The 16,697-nt window shown below is 38.1% G+C and overlaps 2 protein-coding genes across 3 annotated transcripts; both read left to right on the top strand.

Annotated features, from left to right (window-relative positions):
* The first annotated feature begins 1,939 nt into the window (after positions 1–1,939).
* LOC150082708 (techylectin-5A-like) lies at positions 1,940–10,667 on the top strand. Of its 2 annotated transcripts, none has more exons than XM_090378766.1 (6): positions 1,940–2,539; positions 2,686–2,909; positions 4,312–4,469; positions 6,197–6,302; positions 7,865–8,029; positions 10,561–10,667. In XM_090378766.1, exons 2-6 carry the CDS (start codon positions 2,726–2,728, stop codon positions 10,602–10,604), a joined length of 657 nt encoding a protein of 218 aa, XP_090234892.1. In that variant the 5' UTR covers positions 1,940–2,539; positions 2,686–2,725; the 3' UTR covers positions 10,605–10,667. The 2 variants fall into 2 exon arrangements, with proteins under 2 accessions (XP_090234892.1, XP_090234891.1); XM_090378765.1 differs by lacking the exon at positions 10,561–10,667 and adding an exon at positions 9,338–9,762.
* Positions 10,668–11,587: 920 nt separating this feature from the next.
* Positions 11,588–15,033, top strand: LOC150082709 (techylectin-5A-like). Its single transcript, XM_090378767.1, has 5 exons — positions 11,588–11,820; positions 12,118–12,269; positions 13,958–14,063; positions 14,366–14,530; positions 14,675–15,033. Exons 1-5 carry the CDS (start codon positions 11,631–11,633, stop codon positions 14,944–14,946), a joined length of 885 nt encoding a protein of 294 aa, XP_090234893.1. The 5' UTR covers positions 11,588–11,630; the 3' UTR covers positions 14,947–15,033.
* The last annotated feature ends 1,664 nt before the right edge of the window (positions 15,034–16,697 follow it).

A 16,697-nucleotide genomic window follows, 5' to 3' on the forward strand; every position in this document is an offset into this window, starting at 1 on the left:
CTGAAAATAAATTTCACGGGCTATTCCACGTCTCTCAAGTTCTAGTATGTGGCAATTTTCCAGCATGTTCAGATATGACTGCTGATTGGCAGGCCCATCAAAAAAAAGTGAGGACCAATGAGGTAGTGGGCTGATAATGCCGCTGAAACTATAACGTGGTGGATTGTCCTGCACTTCTGCCACAAAATGTGGATTGGCATCACTCCAAAAGAAAACATTGCTTGGAGATGAATTGAAGTAAACAGCACACTCATGACTAAACATTACCTTTGTTCTTTTAGCAATGGTATCGAAATGCTGCAGCAATCTGTCCCAAAGCGTCAGCCGGAATGCACTGGCTTTCCAAATCTGTCTTCGAAGTCATCTTGCACTTATTTTACTGTCGTGTTTGAGCGTGGTACTAGTGCATGTGGCAATTTTCTAGTATGTGGACTGGTATCTGGGACTTATGGAATACTGTGTACATCTATGATGTTTTAAGAAATTTAATTTCAAAAGATAAATCTCAAGATAGAGAAGAAAATTTCCAAACATTAAAGAAGCGAGAGAACAATAAAGATATTCTGAAAAGCAATTTAAGAAATGAAAATGTTTAAGATTCCCAATGGAATCGAGAAAAGGAGAAAATTTCGTATGGTGGTGTGCAATAGAATAACGATGAAATGAGGAGACAACGAGAAACTTCGGACAGGTATCAGAGACATTTATAGGGGTTGTATAAGAATTACCAAAATGTCACATTACAGAAATCGATACAAAGTTGCTCGAAAACATGGTCACATGATATCAATACGGCGTATGACGCCCTCCAACGGCTAAACACGCCTCACACGCTGAACTATTCTCGATATAAGGATGTCAAAAAGATTCTGTGGCAATACATCCCATTCTTCCACCAGAGAGGACCTTAGCTCACTAAGTGACCGAGGAGTTGGCTGTCAGCTTGCAATTCGACGTTCAAGGCATCCTATAGATCTTCGATCGGATTTAAGTCTGGTGATCGTACTGGCCACGGCAATCGTTGGATATCTTCAGTTTTAAGATATTCCTCCCACACTTGAGCTCTATATGCAGTGGTGTTGTCGTGCATGAAAAGAAAATCTGGGCCAACCGCACCCCTAAAAAGTCGCATAGAAGGTTCGAAAGTTTATTCTCGGTACTTCTGCATAGTTACGATACCCCTATCAAAAACATCAAGAGGAGTGCCGCCATCGACCATTATTCCCTCCCACACGAGAACACTGCCTCTACCGTAAGTTTCCCTTTCTCTGATGTTGGAAGGATGGTACTGCATTCCTCGTTGTCTCCAGAAGAAATAACCTCTAAAATCTGTTTGTAAGCTAAATCCAGACTCACGAGTGAACAGAACTGTACCCCATTTGTCAGGGCTCAAAGTCACATGTTCATGGCCCCAATTTCGACGAGCTATGCGAGGATTTGGGGTTAATGGGGTACATACCACTGGCTTCCTTGGGTAGAATCCACTTGAATTGAACTTTCTTAACACAGTTGTCTGGAAATGTCTCCAACTTTCCCTGCAGCAAATATTCATGACAGTTGATTACAGGACATCGTAGAGTTCTATCTTGCCTGTTGGAACCAGATATCGGTCTATTCTGGTTGAAATAGTCTTCGTGCAATCTTAACCAGATCTTGTTGTAATGGTTCCTATCTTCCGAAACTGCTTCCATAGTGCTCAGACTACGATGCGTTACTCATTAAGCCAAAGCGCCACGTCCGCCTGCGACTGCGCGCCTTCAAGTCGTCCAACGGCCAGCCATCTGGAAGAATCATCTCGAGGACGATGACTTGCCATCCTAAGTAGTGGAGGTGTGGTTATCCCACTGAGCAAGTCAAAAAACGGGAATGAAGTTATGTGATCACAATCCGTGTTTTTATAGGCATGAATAATTTGCATAATGTGCAACTCTGTAACGTGGTAGATCAATTTCTGTTGGATACTCGGAATTTGAATGCCAGGATGACATCAAATATTTGCCTTCAGCGAAACTTCACAAAAAAATTCTGTTAATTTTTGTCGAGCAGTGTAGTATTCCCATCTCCACAATATTCTTCATAAAGAGAAATACAATCTAGGTTACGTTTACAAGCACGTATGACAGATGATCCGTGTACCTCTAAATTCAAACTCCACAACGCCAAACGAACCTTGAACTGCAACACAGTAATTGCTAATTTAATATTTGAAAGTTCAGGCCCCATGAAACCAGGAAGTCAGTTACTCTTTATTGTCCAATTCTCTTATCTCTACGCTAACATAATATTATAAACATTCTAGTACAACGGTAAGTACAAGAATTTAAACTCCTTTACCTTGTCAACTATAAAAGACAACACCAAGAGCATTAACCAAACAGACCGGCAGTGCTGAACTTCCTGTTCTTCTTTATCTGTCTTAAACATTCACGAGGTGTATCCTACAACAAAAGACATTGAAAGGCTCACTGCAAATGAACAGAAGTGGACAGATACAGTGAAAATCAGATTGAGCAACAGGGATAGATATTTTGTAATCGAGGTGAGTACCCTGGAGTATTAACCGTATTAAAATATAACTAAAGAGGCTTAAGAGCAGTGATGCAAATTAGAAAATATTGCTACCATTTAACTATTAATTTATTAACTAATAATATAATAATACACTTTAAAAATATTATGTTTCAGGTTTGTCTAAAGCGTTCACCTTTCTTAATCCAGCTTTGCAATGGGCGAATTTCTACTCCAAGTCAGTCCATTGGTCATTCTGAAGTTGGTGGTTTTATTGGTTGTCATATTCACGTCATCAGCATGCAGTGATTGTGATTCTTCCTCCTGCCAAGGTAACAAAATTCAAGTTCTGTTAGATACAGCATCAGAAGCACTTCAAAAAATAAGAGAGATGGCGAAAGGTAAGATAAAATATTCCTCCTTTCTAAACCTACAAACTCTATTCGATTAAAACACGTTTGCTGATTCAAAATTTTCAATACGGACTCATCTACGCTTAAACCATCTTTTTAAATGTACATGGGTTGAGGCTGAACTTGCCTTCTCACACATGTATACGGCTGTTATGATTAAAGTGCGCCATTTCAGTTTGCTGTAGATGGGAAGCAGTTAATGGTATAAAGATGAAATTGGGAATGGGCCCTATCTAAACAAACACATCTATCACACATAGCAGCAATTACTAAGTGTCATCAGAAGCAATTACAGCTATAGGCAACATATAGTGCTGTTTGAATTCTTGGTTCTTGGTGTGAATCTTAATTTTTGCGAGAGATTAGATATGTCTTTGATTCTTATATCCGTCGATGTCCCCTACAAGCAAAAGTCAGAACTGTGGTCCAGAGATCGATGTGGCCAATAATTCCTAATGGAATGGCCACCATCTAATGTGTTAAGAAACGGCTAAGTTGCTGGCCGATAAATATGCAGAGGAGTCCTATTGTGCATAAAAAGAGTTGTTTCCACACATCGTCTCTCCTGAAGGACTGGATTCAAACGATGCGGAGACAGTCGATGTCCTGCTACTCGTTTCCAGATATGTTGCGAATCTCTTAGAATAAAAATGGCCCAACTATGAAATTGGCTGTTAATACGCATCAGACAATAACACGTGTACAATGGAGAGGCACTTTGTTACGATGTACCGATAATTGTGAGGAGGAATACCCATACTTGATGAGTATAGATATTCACACGACCACTTAATTGGAAATCAGTCTCATAAGTTCGCAAGATGTTCCCATTCCACAACTCATCGATATCCATCCTTGCCAAACTCTTAGAGCAAAGTGGTTACGTTAATATTGATGGATCTATTTCGAATTGGTAAACGGTTGCTATTGATGAATCCATGTGCTCTTGACAGGTCATTGGAATGGATGATTCCATGTCGCCTTGAAGATGGTTGATATTTATTTATCCACGTGACGTTGATGGATCCATGAAGGCCTTTGCGGTAATGTTGAGGGATCCAAACAGCAAAGTCGTTAAGTTGGAGATTATGGATCCATGCAGTTGATGTTAATGGAACCATGTGGTTCCAATAACCTCAACCACTATTTCTGCTTCTTCACACTGTTTCACAAAGCAAAGGATATTCTTAAGTGAGGCCCATCCTTTAAAGCTCATTAGTTATTCATTCTTTAAACGTTGTTTTAATCGAAAAGCACCCGAATATTCAAGGACGTAAAATTCAATCGAAAATATACATTTTCAAATTAAATTAATTAATTAAATGAAATTAATTAAACATTTCCAAAATTTATTAAAAAAAGGAATGTTTAAAATGATCTTGTTTTACAGGACCAAACAACTGTGCTTCGAGACCAGCAGACTGCGAGGAGATTTTGCGCAATGGCTACAGTAAAAGTGGACCGTACTGCATCTGGCCTAGAAGCCGAATTTTAACCAATGGAATAAATGTCTATTGTGATATGGATACCGACGGCGGAGGGTGGACGGTAAGTTTGATCACTATGATCCTGCACTTCGTAGACAAAAAAGAGGGAAAAATTGGGATCAGTAAATTATTGGGTCCTCTATAGCCTTTAAGTGCTATCAACGTAGATTTGGGAGGCGTTCGCAGTTCTTCCAGAGCGATTCTGAACTATTCTTCCAACAATGCCTGGCAAAAGAAAGAGGTGATTGAAATCGGAGGAATCGTGGTGGACAGTTGTTGCAACTGGAAGTGGGTGTTAGATAGTTTTTGATTTGCAAAGGCCATTAGGCACTAATTCATTGTGTTTATCCTTTTTTCGGGATGAAAATTCGGAGTTTTGAGAACAGCTAAATCAGGCATGGCTTGAACTACTCCCTTAAAAGTTCCATCGAGATAGGATTTAAACCTAATCATTTTCCACCAATAATAGTCAGAATGATTTGAGATTGATATAAAAACGGCTAACTGTAATCTCTATCGTGGAACTTTTGATTTCCTTGTCACTTTAGGGAATGCATGAATGTCATACAATTTTGTTCCCTTACACCACTCCCAGGATAAACAGTAATATAAAAGTGGTTGAATACTTTTACCTTCACTAATGGTAGTCAGATGCAAAAGTAATTATTTTCTCCTACCAAACAATGTATATGATTGTACTTTAAACAGAAAATAAGAAAAAAGATTTATCGTTTTAAAACTTTCCAAGCGTTTCAGAGTTATGAAATACCTTTGTAGAATGCGTGACCATTTTATCACGGGTGTCAATCAGTTGGAATGAGATCTGGTAACTGGAGAGGCCACCGACATAGGCTAAATTCACTTTCATGTTTCCGAACCATTACTGTACAATTCGGGACTCGTGTGACGTGGCGCTTTATCCTATTAAAAGAACCCCTTCGCAGATGGATGCACTACATCGATTGAGAGAGGTACGTGGTTAGAAACCAAAGCACCTGTGGCAACCAAAAGTTGCTACACTGGTGTCATGGGTCTCAGTGTTCACCACAATAATACCCCACAACATTACACCGCCAACATCAGCATGTGTTGTTGACACCCGGCAGGATGGACTCAGGCGTCTTTCCATTAGCGTGAAACAGCAAGAACCAGGACTCGCCACACGAGACAACGTTTTGCCAACCCCTACTGTCCACTGTTGAGTTCGTAAGCCCACTTTAACCATAACTTCCTAACTTCTTTACTTATTTTTATGATAACAGAGTGAAACCTCTTTGGGTCGTCGGCTGCAATACTCCATCCATGATAAGATACTATGATCTGTGCGTTCTTAAATGCCTATTTGGTTACCGCTATTTTACTGGACTGACTGTAGTCTTTCTGTTAATACTCTGCACAAGTATTGTCGACCTCTGTTGACCTCTCGTTTCTAGATTTTTCCGAAAAGAAGGTCGCTATCGGCTAATGGATGTTATTTGTTTATTGGACCAATCTCAATACACCTAAGACATCTTTGTACGTGAAATTCCATGAGGGTTTCAGTTTCTGAGGTACTCATACCGGCCATGTTAGCTCGAACTAACATGTCACGTTCAGGGTTATTTAAAACTTTCTTGCCTATTCTCACTGAAACGCCCACGTACAACATCCCTGCGTATCAATCAGCCCATCTGCTTTTTATTGCATACTACCAACACGTGGTGCTATTGAGTTTCTACTGTTGAGGCAAAGTACTTAGCAGCAAATATAAGATTTTTTTTTGCTATTTAATGGATGTTTATTTTACAGGTTATTCAAAGAAGAGGTAACTATGGGCGACCCGTGGATAGTTTTTATAGGGACTGGAAGAACTATAAAGAAGGATTTGGATTAATAACTGAAGACTTCTGGCTTGGTATGATAAATCATCTTTCCATGCACTGTAAAATCAATCAGCTTTTATACTGTCCAGTCAAAATATTATGACATCCTACCAATGGGTATTTCTTCCTCTTGCCACAATACCGCCACCACACTATGAGGTATGGACTCTATAATGTCTGTGAACGTTACAGAAAGTACTTTGTTCCATGTCGCCAAAACTGCCTCACATGGATCTGCATATTCGACGGATGTAAATTCCATAGACCCAATACTGTTAATGTGGCAGGGCGCATTATCCTGCTGGAACACCCTAGTTGGTAACATAGTTGGTATACTCAACGTCCTACCCACAGTGACTGGAAAAGAACTTAGACGAATACCGCCAATGACGCGAGTAATTTTTATGGGTCTTTTTCACAACGTGCTTGAGTTAGCTGGTCTTACGTGAGGATAGCATGATTTTTTCCTTCAGGAGACTGCAAATCGATCACAGAACACACGCAATTTACAAACGTATTATATGTGTGCAATATAGCCTAAGTTGCTGATGCGTCTATAACCCTACTACAACCAACTTGCTGAAACATATCTGTGCCATCCGGAAAGGCATCCTGTGCCATCTAATGAATAGGCACTTTTTAGCATTCAGAGTGCGGTCCAGAGGTAGGTGGACTCCAAGAGATTACCAAGAGAATATCCCGTATAAAAAACACAGCCTGTTTGTGTTGGACCGGGACATTGGAGTGATTTCCCTCCACAGTTTGTCTTCATAGCAGACAACATAAATTCATCGGAAAAGGAAACTTATTTAGTGGTCAAGGGTCCAATGACACCCTTCATATGCAATCTTTAGGCGTCGTTTGCGATAGGTGACTGTAAGCATGGGTGCTTTGATCGAATGTGTACTCCGACGGCACATACAGAGAAGGGTTCGCTGAATCGTGGTGTTAAATACTGCTGGTCGTCACGGGGACACAGGAATGATCACAATATTTTGACTGAACTGTGTATTTATAGGACATTTCAAGACTCCAGATCATGAGAGCAGTGGACAGTTTATTCAGAGTTAACCATCCACATACCGATTCATTCGTCTATCAAAATAATTTAAAAAGTATTCCAAATATAAACCCACATTTAAAAAATCGAGACGAGCATGGTAGAATTATGTAATTGTTCAATTTCCTTATATTTAACAAATATTCCCGGTGCCAAGAATTAAATTACAAACAGGAAATGCAAGACGAACAAAAAATTAGGTATTTGTAGTTCCATTGTGTAATATCTTTGGTTGAAGGGTGTTTATTACCTTTATTGCAGAATATTAATTACAGATCTCCTCCCGAGAAATACCCTTCAACCAAAGATATTGAACGGGCTCAATATATTGAAAGATATTGAAATATATTGATTTTGAACGGGTTCCATTGCTATTTAACAACCATATTGAATCTTAATAAAGTTAGATAATGAATGAGTATCGATGCAGGTTATTCCAATATCTTATTCGGATTAAGTATGTTAAATTTGCATTGCCTGCAAATATTTATTAGTATTTAATTGAAATTAAGGTTTTATACCTTTTATTTATAGGCAACGATAATATTTTTTCCTTAACGAACCAGAAGGGTTGTTCTATCCGGTTTGACTTGAAAGATTTAGATGGCAACCATCGCTATGCTATTTACGACAGCTTTTGGATAGAAAGCGAAGAGCGAAATTATCAGCTCCACATTACCACTTATAGAGGAAATGCAGGTAAGAAACTGGGAAACTCATAGAAAGTAAATTCATTGTCAGTAATATTGCATACTGTTGCTTGCCGTTGTAAGATATTTTGTAGAACTTTTACACCAACCCATATAGCAATTTCGATTCTGCAAGAGATCGTTCTCACCTGACTTATATGTATGGATCTAAGCCATCCGTATGAATCCGCAGTAATGCTGCCTGCAAGGCTTTCCACAATGTTGAAATAGATGACGATTGGGTGTCCATCATCATCACTTCTCACTCCAAAGCATCCCACAGCTGTTCGACCGGATTGTCAGGCGAATTTGGAGGTCAATCAAGATGGATGATATATTTACTCTGTTCCTCGAACCGCTCATGTATAGTGCGGATGATGCGGCGCATTAACTTCCTTAAAGATCCTTTTCTGTGCGGGCAAAAAATGCAACATGGCAGGGTGCGCATGACATCCTAAAATGTGCCAGTAGACCTAACCAGTGAAACGTTGGTCCATAAGCACAAGAGGTCCTAGTTCGTGCCAGCAAACATTCCCCTTATTAGCAATCACCACCACTACCTACCTGGACAGTGAGCACCGTGCACGATGGATCCATGGATTCATGCTTCTTGCGCATAACACGAAAGCGTCCATAGGCATGGCGCACCAGGTATTTCAACTCATCATAACTGCACACTCGTTGACAGTCCTCCATTGTCCACCTTGCGTGTTGTTGACACCACAGCATTCGCCCTCGACGATAACCAGTGGTGAGGAGAGTGTGCCTCTTGAGTCGTCTGCTGTGGAACCTCACAAGTCTGAGTGTACAGCGTATCATCATGCGTGACATTGTTCTCGCATTGCTCATATTGTATTGCGATGTCAACTGTCGCAAAGTGAGCTGTCATTGAGCCCGTACAACGCACTGCACGCTTAGCTGATCACTCACAAACATCCACCTTGTGTAATCCTTTACAGTTCTGTCTGTAGGAAGTGGTTTTATGTATTCGACACCATTCTTTGTACACCTCCACCACAGTGAGCAACCAACAAGTCGTGCAGTTTCCGATATGGAAGCCTCCGACGCACGAGCTCCCACAATCGAGTCCCTTTAAAACTTCTTGAAATCTTTACGACGTCCCACGACTGCTATTTTGTCACTTTGACTTGTACGACCAGGTGCACATTACCACTGTTCTAGCGCACGAAGCTGTTCGTCCTTTTGTACTGCGAGCTATGTGGAATAGTCAATTATGGATGGGATGGTCAAAATTCAATGATCATTGAGTGCATTGTATACATATTATTAATGTTTTATTTTTTAATTTTTGTTTCAGGGGATTCCTTTAGAAATCAGCAAGACATGCCATTTTCAACCAAAGATAGAGATAACGATATGTACAATGGCAGCTGTGCAGATCTGTATAAAGGTGCGTGGTGGTACAATAGGTGTCATCATTCTAATCTGAATGGACTGTATTTAAATGGTTATCATTCAACGTTTGCAGATGGCATTGAGTGGCGTGATTGGAGAGGATTCAATTATTCACTCCCGTTTACAGAAATGAAGATTCGATCTACAAATTTCGTTAAATTTCCTACAGACAGCCACGTGACGCCTCAGTAATCCAACAGTTGTTCCCTACAACTCTGCGTCCTCTTGAAAGAGACTGAGACAAAGGCCGGCAGTCGCTTCCGCTTATGAATTACTCTGGAAGAGAAGAAACGGTGACGAGATCACCTTATCATCATATTTTTTACAAGTGTATCTTTGTCCTAAATAAAATATGTCGGTTGTGGAATTTAATTTATTTAATTATTATTAAAAACACATTAGGCAGGTACATAAACGTTTGAAATAAACTTAAAAACCAAATTAGTAATTCTTCAATCACAAAGTGGGTCAAAGTGTTCTGGGACTGAACACTTTGACCCACTCGGGAACTGATGAACTTATTGTCTATTCGGATGGATTTTTCTCCAACTCGTGTCCCTGTAGCCTGATACATATAAGATCATAATAAGAATCACTTTACAGATATCTTCCAACAGGATAATGCGCCGTGGCATTGGGTTAGATGTGTGGAGCATCCTGACCTGATATTAATTTGGTGGTCCTATTTAAATGTCCGTTCAGTGTATATTGCTATAAACAAGCAAAAAATTTGTGATAAATTCATTATCACAAATTTTTACCATAATTTAAACTCAGCATTTAAAGTACACAATTTTTTTGGAGATAATCCTGAATTCTAATCTTTCTGGACAAATCCAGATATGAGTTTCATTATGGAAGAAATGTATTGCAGGAGAGGGGGGAGACTACGCTGAAAATTTACGAGGTCTCTTACCAGAGATTGATGTAAATAATTATTTATTTGACTTTTGCTGTTTTCCATTGAACTACTCTCTTATAAACATGTTTACCAACAATAATATTTTTACAATGAAGTTGATGGAAAACATTAGTTTTGCTTTTGGTAATAAGGAGGCACGAACTCGCATATATAATGACTATGCAGTTAGGGTTATGTCTTTTATTTATTTTTTCTTTATCCAGGAATTTTAGATATACGAGGTGTTATGATTGTTGGTTCAACTTAGTGGTTGGATTATCAGATGCTCTAACTACAAAGTTATTATTGAAAGTGGATAGAAACTGTAATAATCGGATTCAGCAACAAGGATATTTTTATTGGTGGTAAGTGCCTTGCAGTGTTAAACGTTTAAAAGAAAGCATAAGATTGGAATTGCCCAAGAAAAAGTGCTGAGAAAATTTAAACTAGTTTTTAACAGTTTTAAATGAAAAAAAAAACTTTATTCAAATATTTTGTTTGATATCTGTTAAATTCACGAAGTTATGACCTATCCCTGATATTGGTCTTAATGCGAAACTAATTTTTTCATTTACCACGAGTTGTATTGGTACTGCATTAACATTAAACCTGGAAACTGCAGAATCAGGAAAAGTTTAAAATCCGGCACATTTTAAAATCATCATCATTTTACAATCCAGAAATATTAAGAAAACCATCCAATATTCGTATCAACGATCGAATTTGTTTACGTATCCATGCAAGAAAAGGTAACCTTTCTCTCTTTTATCCTCACAACTTAGCGAGCTGCTCACTCAATTTATAGCTATGTGACTATTCATACAGCGCTTGCGTGAGCTGGACACCAGTTTGGTGTTATTTTAAAGCAGCATTTTATTTATACTTTATCGTTAGAGAGAAACTTCAAGATAAGATCTTGTCAAAAAAGAGAATAAAATCAAAAAAGAAACAATAAAAAATTAAAAAAAAGGAACAATAAAAAAATGAATCAAATAGAGATAAAAAAAAAAACGCACAGTGTGGGTACAGCTGAAAAAATATATGACTCTAAACGTTGATCAAATCTCTTCGATAAACAAGATTTAAAGGATTTAGTTAATTCAATTGTATTGACTCTGACAGAAGAACAAACTTCACCCTCAAAACTAGTTGATGGCATTGCACTACCGAGACAACTCGTTAAGAAGGAAGTGTTGTTTGATCTTATTACAATGAACTTATTACAATTTGAAATATTATTATGTTAATATGAAAGTTACTTTAAAGCATTCAACTCGTTTAATATAGTTTTTCAATGGCCAAATGGAATTTTCTACACCCACTCACTCCAGTAATCATACAGAAATTGATTGTTTTATGCGTTCTCATATTGATATCATCAGCTTCTGATGATTCTGACTCCTCTCCATGCCAAGTTACTGAAATTGAAATTGTGATGGATTCATCAATGGACAAGTATCATCAGATAAGGACGATCTCTAAAGGTAGGCTAAAATATTCTATCTGAAGAAATAAATCGGCGTCTCCTTCTCTCTCTCTTTCTTTACCACAGAAGGAGACTTTAAACCAGTTTCGTTTTATCTGCTCTTTGTTACAGTTGTGTGTGTAATTTATTCTATGACATAAGTAAAATGAATAAGAATGATCAGACGAATTATTAATAAAAGCATATAAATTTAAAAATTAAATAACTTAATTTAATGAGATTAATTAAGCTTTTCTAAATGATATCAAAAACGAATCAATAAAATGATCTCTCTCTTTTTTTTTTTTTTTTACAGCAAAACCAACTTCAAAGCCAATGGACTGTGAGGATGTTTTGCGCGGTGGCTACAATAAAAGCGGGCCGTATTGCATCTGGCCCAAGTACAGAGATTCAACCAGTGGGATAAATGTTTATTGTGATATGGATACCGATGGAGGAGGATGGACAGTAAGTTTAATCGTACAGTAAATACTACACTCACTAGACAGAAAAATTAAAGAATTCGACCAATAATTGATTGGGTCCTTTATATCCGTTATAACCGCTGTAAGCATAAGGCTTTAAATTTGTGCCAAGACAAATATGGCCACTAAGCACTGGTGTGTTGTGTGTGTGTATATTTGGCGGCCTGTTTAAGGGATGAAAAGCTGGAATTTCCGTTGCTCGAGAATGACTAATTCGGCCCCAATGTGAGCAAGGTTTCCCCTTTCATGGGGACAAGTAGGGTATACGCTTCATTATAGCTTTATATTAGCAAACTTACCTAGTACCTGGTTGCCTTACCTTTAGCGCTTAGCACGGCCTGGATACATCATGGCACGGATGCCACGAGGTGCTGGACGGTGCCCTCTGACGTGGGAGCCCATGCCCACTGTATTGTATTCCACAATTGCCGTGAGATGAATCCAAGTGACGAACGACCATCTGGATCTAACACATGTCCAATTGATGTGAAATTGGTAGACTGCGGCCATGGAAGGAAGGTACTCTTGCTAGCTGAACCAGTTCTACACCGTTGCAGCCCCATTATACAGAGCGTTGCGTTGAAAGGTGCTTTGGTGGCAACAAAAGAAAAATCTGTGCAAATCTTCAGTGAGATACTGTTAAGGGGAAAAAGGGGAAAAACTCACAATGAGGATTGTGAGTTTTTCCCCCATTTTTTCTCCCGGAAACTTGGGGTTTATTGTCTGAAATCAGGGAAACCGACCAGCGGATAGATGCAGTTTAGAGACGTGGCACACTACAAGTGAGTACTTTCTTGGGCAACCCTAAAATTGTGACTGGTTCAGCAAGGGTACTCCGGTGGGCTCTGAGCTGCAATACACAACTACGAAAGAATCATCCTTGTGTTGTATTACTTAGTTATTTGCTCTATATAGTTGCTTAAGTCAGTTCCACTGGACAACATGTTCCTCTTCTCCCATTTGACCGTCAACATGGTTGGCCTGCATGGAATCTCTGGCTAGTTTGTCTCCACGGTTGGTTTGTTCTTGAAACACATGAATCATGATCATGGTCTAACAGAAATCATCTCAGTGGTTTCAAACACCAATTTTCATATTTCCGGTTCGTTTTTGCTTTCGAGCATGCAAAATAATCTAGAAATGGTAGGGAGAAAGTCATTCCAATTTAGCCCCAAGTCTAAGTGAGATATCACCTTTTGAATCCTAAGTCCATTGACGAGTCTGGAGCTATGGTTCTACCATGTATTTTTATTTGTTGCTTAATGTCCAGATGAAGTGTATGTCAGTGGTCCAATGACATATACCCACCAACAATCCAAAATGCTGCTGTGTAACAAACTGGAGCTATCATTTCACTTCAAAGAAGCAAGAAATAAATTCTATCTGAACTGTGGTGGAATAGGATCTACTAGGTTTTAACAATACTAAACTGATGATTAAATTTGTTCAAACTTGTTATTGTACCAGTGGCTTCCAATGCATGGCACTTTTTGTCACCTTCACCATGAATGCAGTTTTGTGGCAGTTTGTAGACTGAGTACAGTATATAATTAAGGGTAGGCTGACATGTTATTATATAATATTTTATCTCTATAAAATATTGTTTGTTTTTACAACCAGAACATTTTGAAATTTATTATGTATTATTTAATACACGTATATTTTTTCCAGGTCATTCAAAGAAGAGATAACTATGGTAAACCAGCAGATTATTTTTATAGGAATTGGAAGGCCTACAAAAAAGGATTTGGATTAATCACGGAAGAGTTTTGGCTTGGTAAGATAATTTTTCTATACGCACCTCCAGCTCTCCAATACAAAAAAAATCACAGCATAATCAAGTTAATATAAATTACCACGATTGGAGTACATCCAAACCAGACAAGGTGTTACGATCTAACCAGAAGAATCCAATTGATGGATTCATAATCAAATATTTTTTGGTTGAGAGAAACTAATCTCTATTCCTGAAGTATTTAATCCAAAGATCTATATTCAAAGCTTAATTCCTGTCGCTTTAAACTGAAACATTTATATTATTAATAGAAATCTGTGTTTTTATATTTTTTTCATTTATAGGCAACGACAATATTTTTGCACTAACTCACCAGAAGAAATATTCTCTAAGATTTGATATGAAAGACTTGGAAGGAAATTATCGCTATGCCATTTATGAAGACTTTTCGATTGAAAACGAAGATCGAAATTATCAGCTTCACATTGGGACTTATAGAGGGACCGCTGGTAAGAAATAAAACATGGATAAGTTAAAATGCAATTAATAGGTTAAAATCTAAAAAAGAATTACAAGTCGGCACCAATCCTTATAACCATCCTGTTTATAAATACCATCTATTTGTACGTATATATTATTTGTTTATTTTTCAGGAGATTCCTTTACGCTTCACAACGGGATGCAGTTTTCGACCAAAGACAGAGACAATGACAAATTCGTTGGCAACTGCGCAGAACTGCACAAAGGTGCTTGGTGGTACAATATGTGTCTTTCATCCAACCTGAACGGTCTGTTTTTAAATGGTCGCCATGCTTCTTTTGCAAACGGAATTGAGTGGCTTCTTTGGAAAGGATATTATTATTCGATTCCCTTTACAGAAATGAAAATCCGATCTACAAGTTTCGACAAATATTCCCTCAGATAATCGCGCCATACCTGAGTAAGGAAAGAATCTGAGAATTACCATTTGCATTTGGAATGAATCCCATAAATGTATAGCGAATTTCGAAGTAAATTTGAGGAAACTGAAATATTTTAAAATATTTCTTCATGTGTTGTAGGAAGCATTCTTACGAATAAAAACATTTTTGTCTCTGTTTCATTTCTGTGAACTTGGTTCGCTACTTGAAAATGCAACCGCGATGAATCAGACTGGCTATCCAAATATTCTGGATGATCAGTTGTTCTTTTTTGGAAACTGGGATAAGAAACACAAGAGAATGGTAGGGCATTTAAATCCTACAGAAAACCTTGAACACCATCTATGAAAACTCAATGAATTATTGAAAACTCAATGACCTTTGCTGTTTTGAACCAATTTCAGTTGACTGTGGATCAAATCCTTTGAGTTTTGTGGCCGTGCTGGAGTATAAACAGAACATATTTTCTAAAGTAGGACCTACCATCATTTTTATACTTGCAAGATACACGATATACACTAAAGAATACACGGTGTATTATTATAATGACATTTTCCCACTTAATACCTTTCTTAAATATAGAAATTCTTTATTTCGATATTAAAAAAATATAAAAGAATAAAAACGTTTTGGTAATTGAACAACTAAGTGCATAGTATCATTTTAGTTAGTAGAAAATCACTGAAGTAGGTGAAATGGCATTGTTTTTTACATCTCGTAAAAGAGGGGGAATTAATGCCAAGAAGAAAAGGACAAACCAGATCGGACCCTTATGTAATGGACGTGGGATAGTATTAGATATCCCAGCTGAAGTTACAGACGAACTCAACAGTTATTTGCATCGATATTTACTGAAGAAAAACCCTTTGTTTTTTCACATGTTTATTTAATGAAAACACGTTCGACTCTACAGACCGGTAAGGCTCCTGGGGTTGATGGCATTTACCCTTTAATCTTAAGGGAGGCGGCAAGCAAGTGCATTGAACCATTGAGGCTAATTATGAGAGCATCACTGGACTCGGGAGTGCTTCCGTTGCATTGGAAACGTGCCAATGTGTCTCGAATACATAAGGGTGGTTCTAAGAGTGTAGTGGGAAAATACCAACCGGTCAGTATAATTTCTGTAGTAGGGAAAATCATATCATGGAGGCAATGATCAAGTGTGGAATTTAGGATTATTTAAATAAATGGAATTCTGAAGGACACAACAAGGTTTTGTAAAATTAAATCATATTTAACAAATCTGGTTAGCTATTTTAACGGGATCACTCAAGAGCTGGACTTAGGGAATAATTTCGACATTGTTTATTTGGATTTCAGCAAAGCATTTGACTCAGTCCCACATGAGTGGTAACTTTATAAGCTGGAACAGGTTGGAATCACTGGGAAAATCCTTAGATGGATAGCAGGATGGCTACAGGGCAGGAGGCAGAAAGTTGTGATAAATGGCTATTCCTCAGATTGGGTTAATGTAAGAAGTGGTGTTCCCCAAGGATCAGTATTGGGACCACTGTTGTTTTTGATTTTCCTAAGTAGCATCGATGAAAGGATCATAGAGGGCATGATGTCTAAATTTGCAGATGATGTAAAGATTGGTAGAGTAGTTAATGATAACGGTCAAGCATAGCGTCTTCAGAGTGACCTAGAAAGACTTCGGGGATGGTCAGAAAAAAGGCAGCTATGCTTTAATACAGCAAAGTGTAAGGTATTACATTTGGGCAACAAAAATCCGAAAATAACTTATAGTATACACTTT

The sequence above is a fragment of the Mastigoproctus giganteus genome, chromosome 7, assembly GCF_048544385.1.
Source record: "Mastigoproctus giganteus isolate SK-2022 chromosome 7, ASM4854438v1, whole genome shotgun sequence".
Classification (NCBI taxonomy): Eukaryota; Metazoa; Arthropoda; class Arachnida; order Uropygi; family Thelyphonidae; genus Mastigoproctus; species Mastigoproctus giganteus.

Bases quoted from the DNA above. Each gene is read 5' to 3' on its own strand.
- LOC150082708 (XM_090378765.1), top strand. From the start codon at position 2,726: ATGGGCGAATTTCTACTCCAAGTCAGTCCATTGGTCATTCTGAAGTTG. The intron at 2,910-4,311 runs GTAAGATAAAAT...CTTGTTTTACAG, and splicing joins AATAAGAGAGATGGCGAAAG to GACCAAACAACTGTGCTTCG. The intron at 4,470-6,196 runs GTAAGTTTGATC...TTTATTTTACAG, and splicing joins CCGACGGCGGAGGGTGGACG to GTTATTCAAAGAAGAGGTAA.
- LOC150082709 (XM_090378767.1), top strand. From the start codon at position 11,631: ATGGCCAAATGGAATTTTCTACACCCACTCACTCCAGTAATCATACAG. The intron at 11,821-12,117 runs GTAGGCTAAAAT...TTTTTTTTACAG, and splicing joins GATAAGGACGATCTCTAAAG to CAAAACCAACTTCAAAGCCA. The intron at 14,064-14,365 runs GTAAGATAATTT...TTTCATTTATAG, and splicing joins CACGGAAGAGTTTTGGCTTG to GCAACGACAATATTTTTGCA.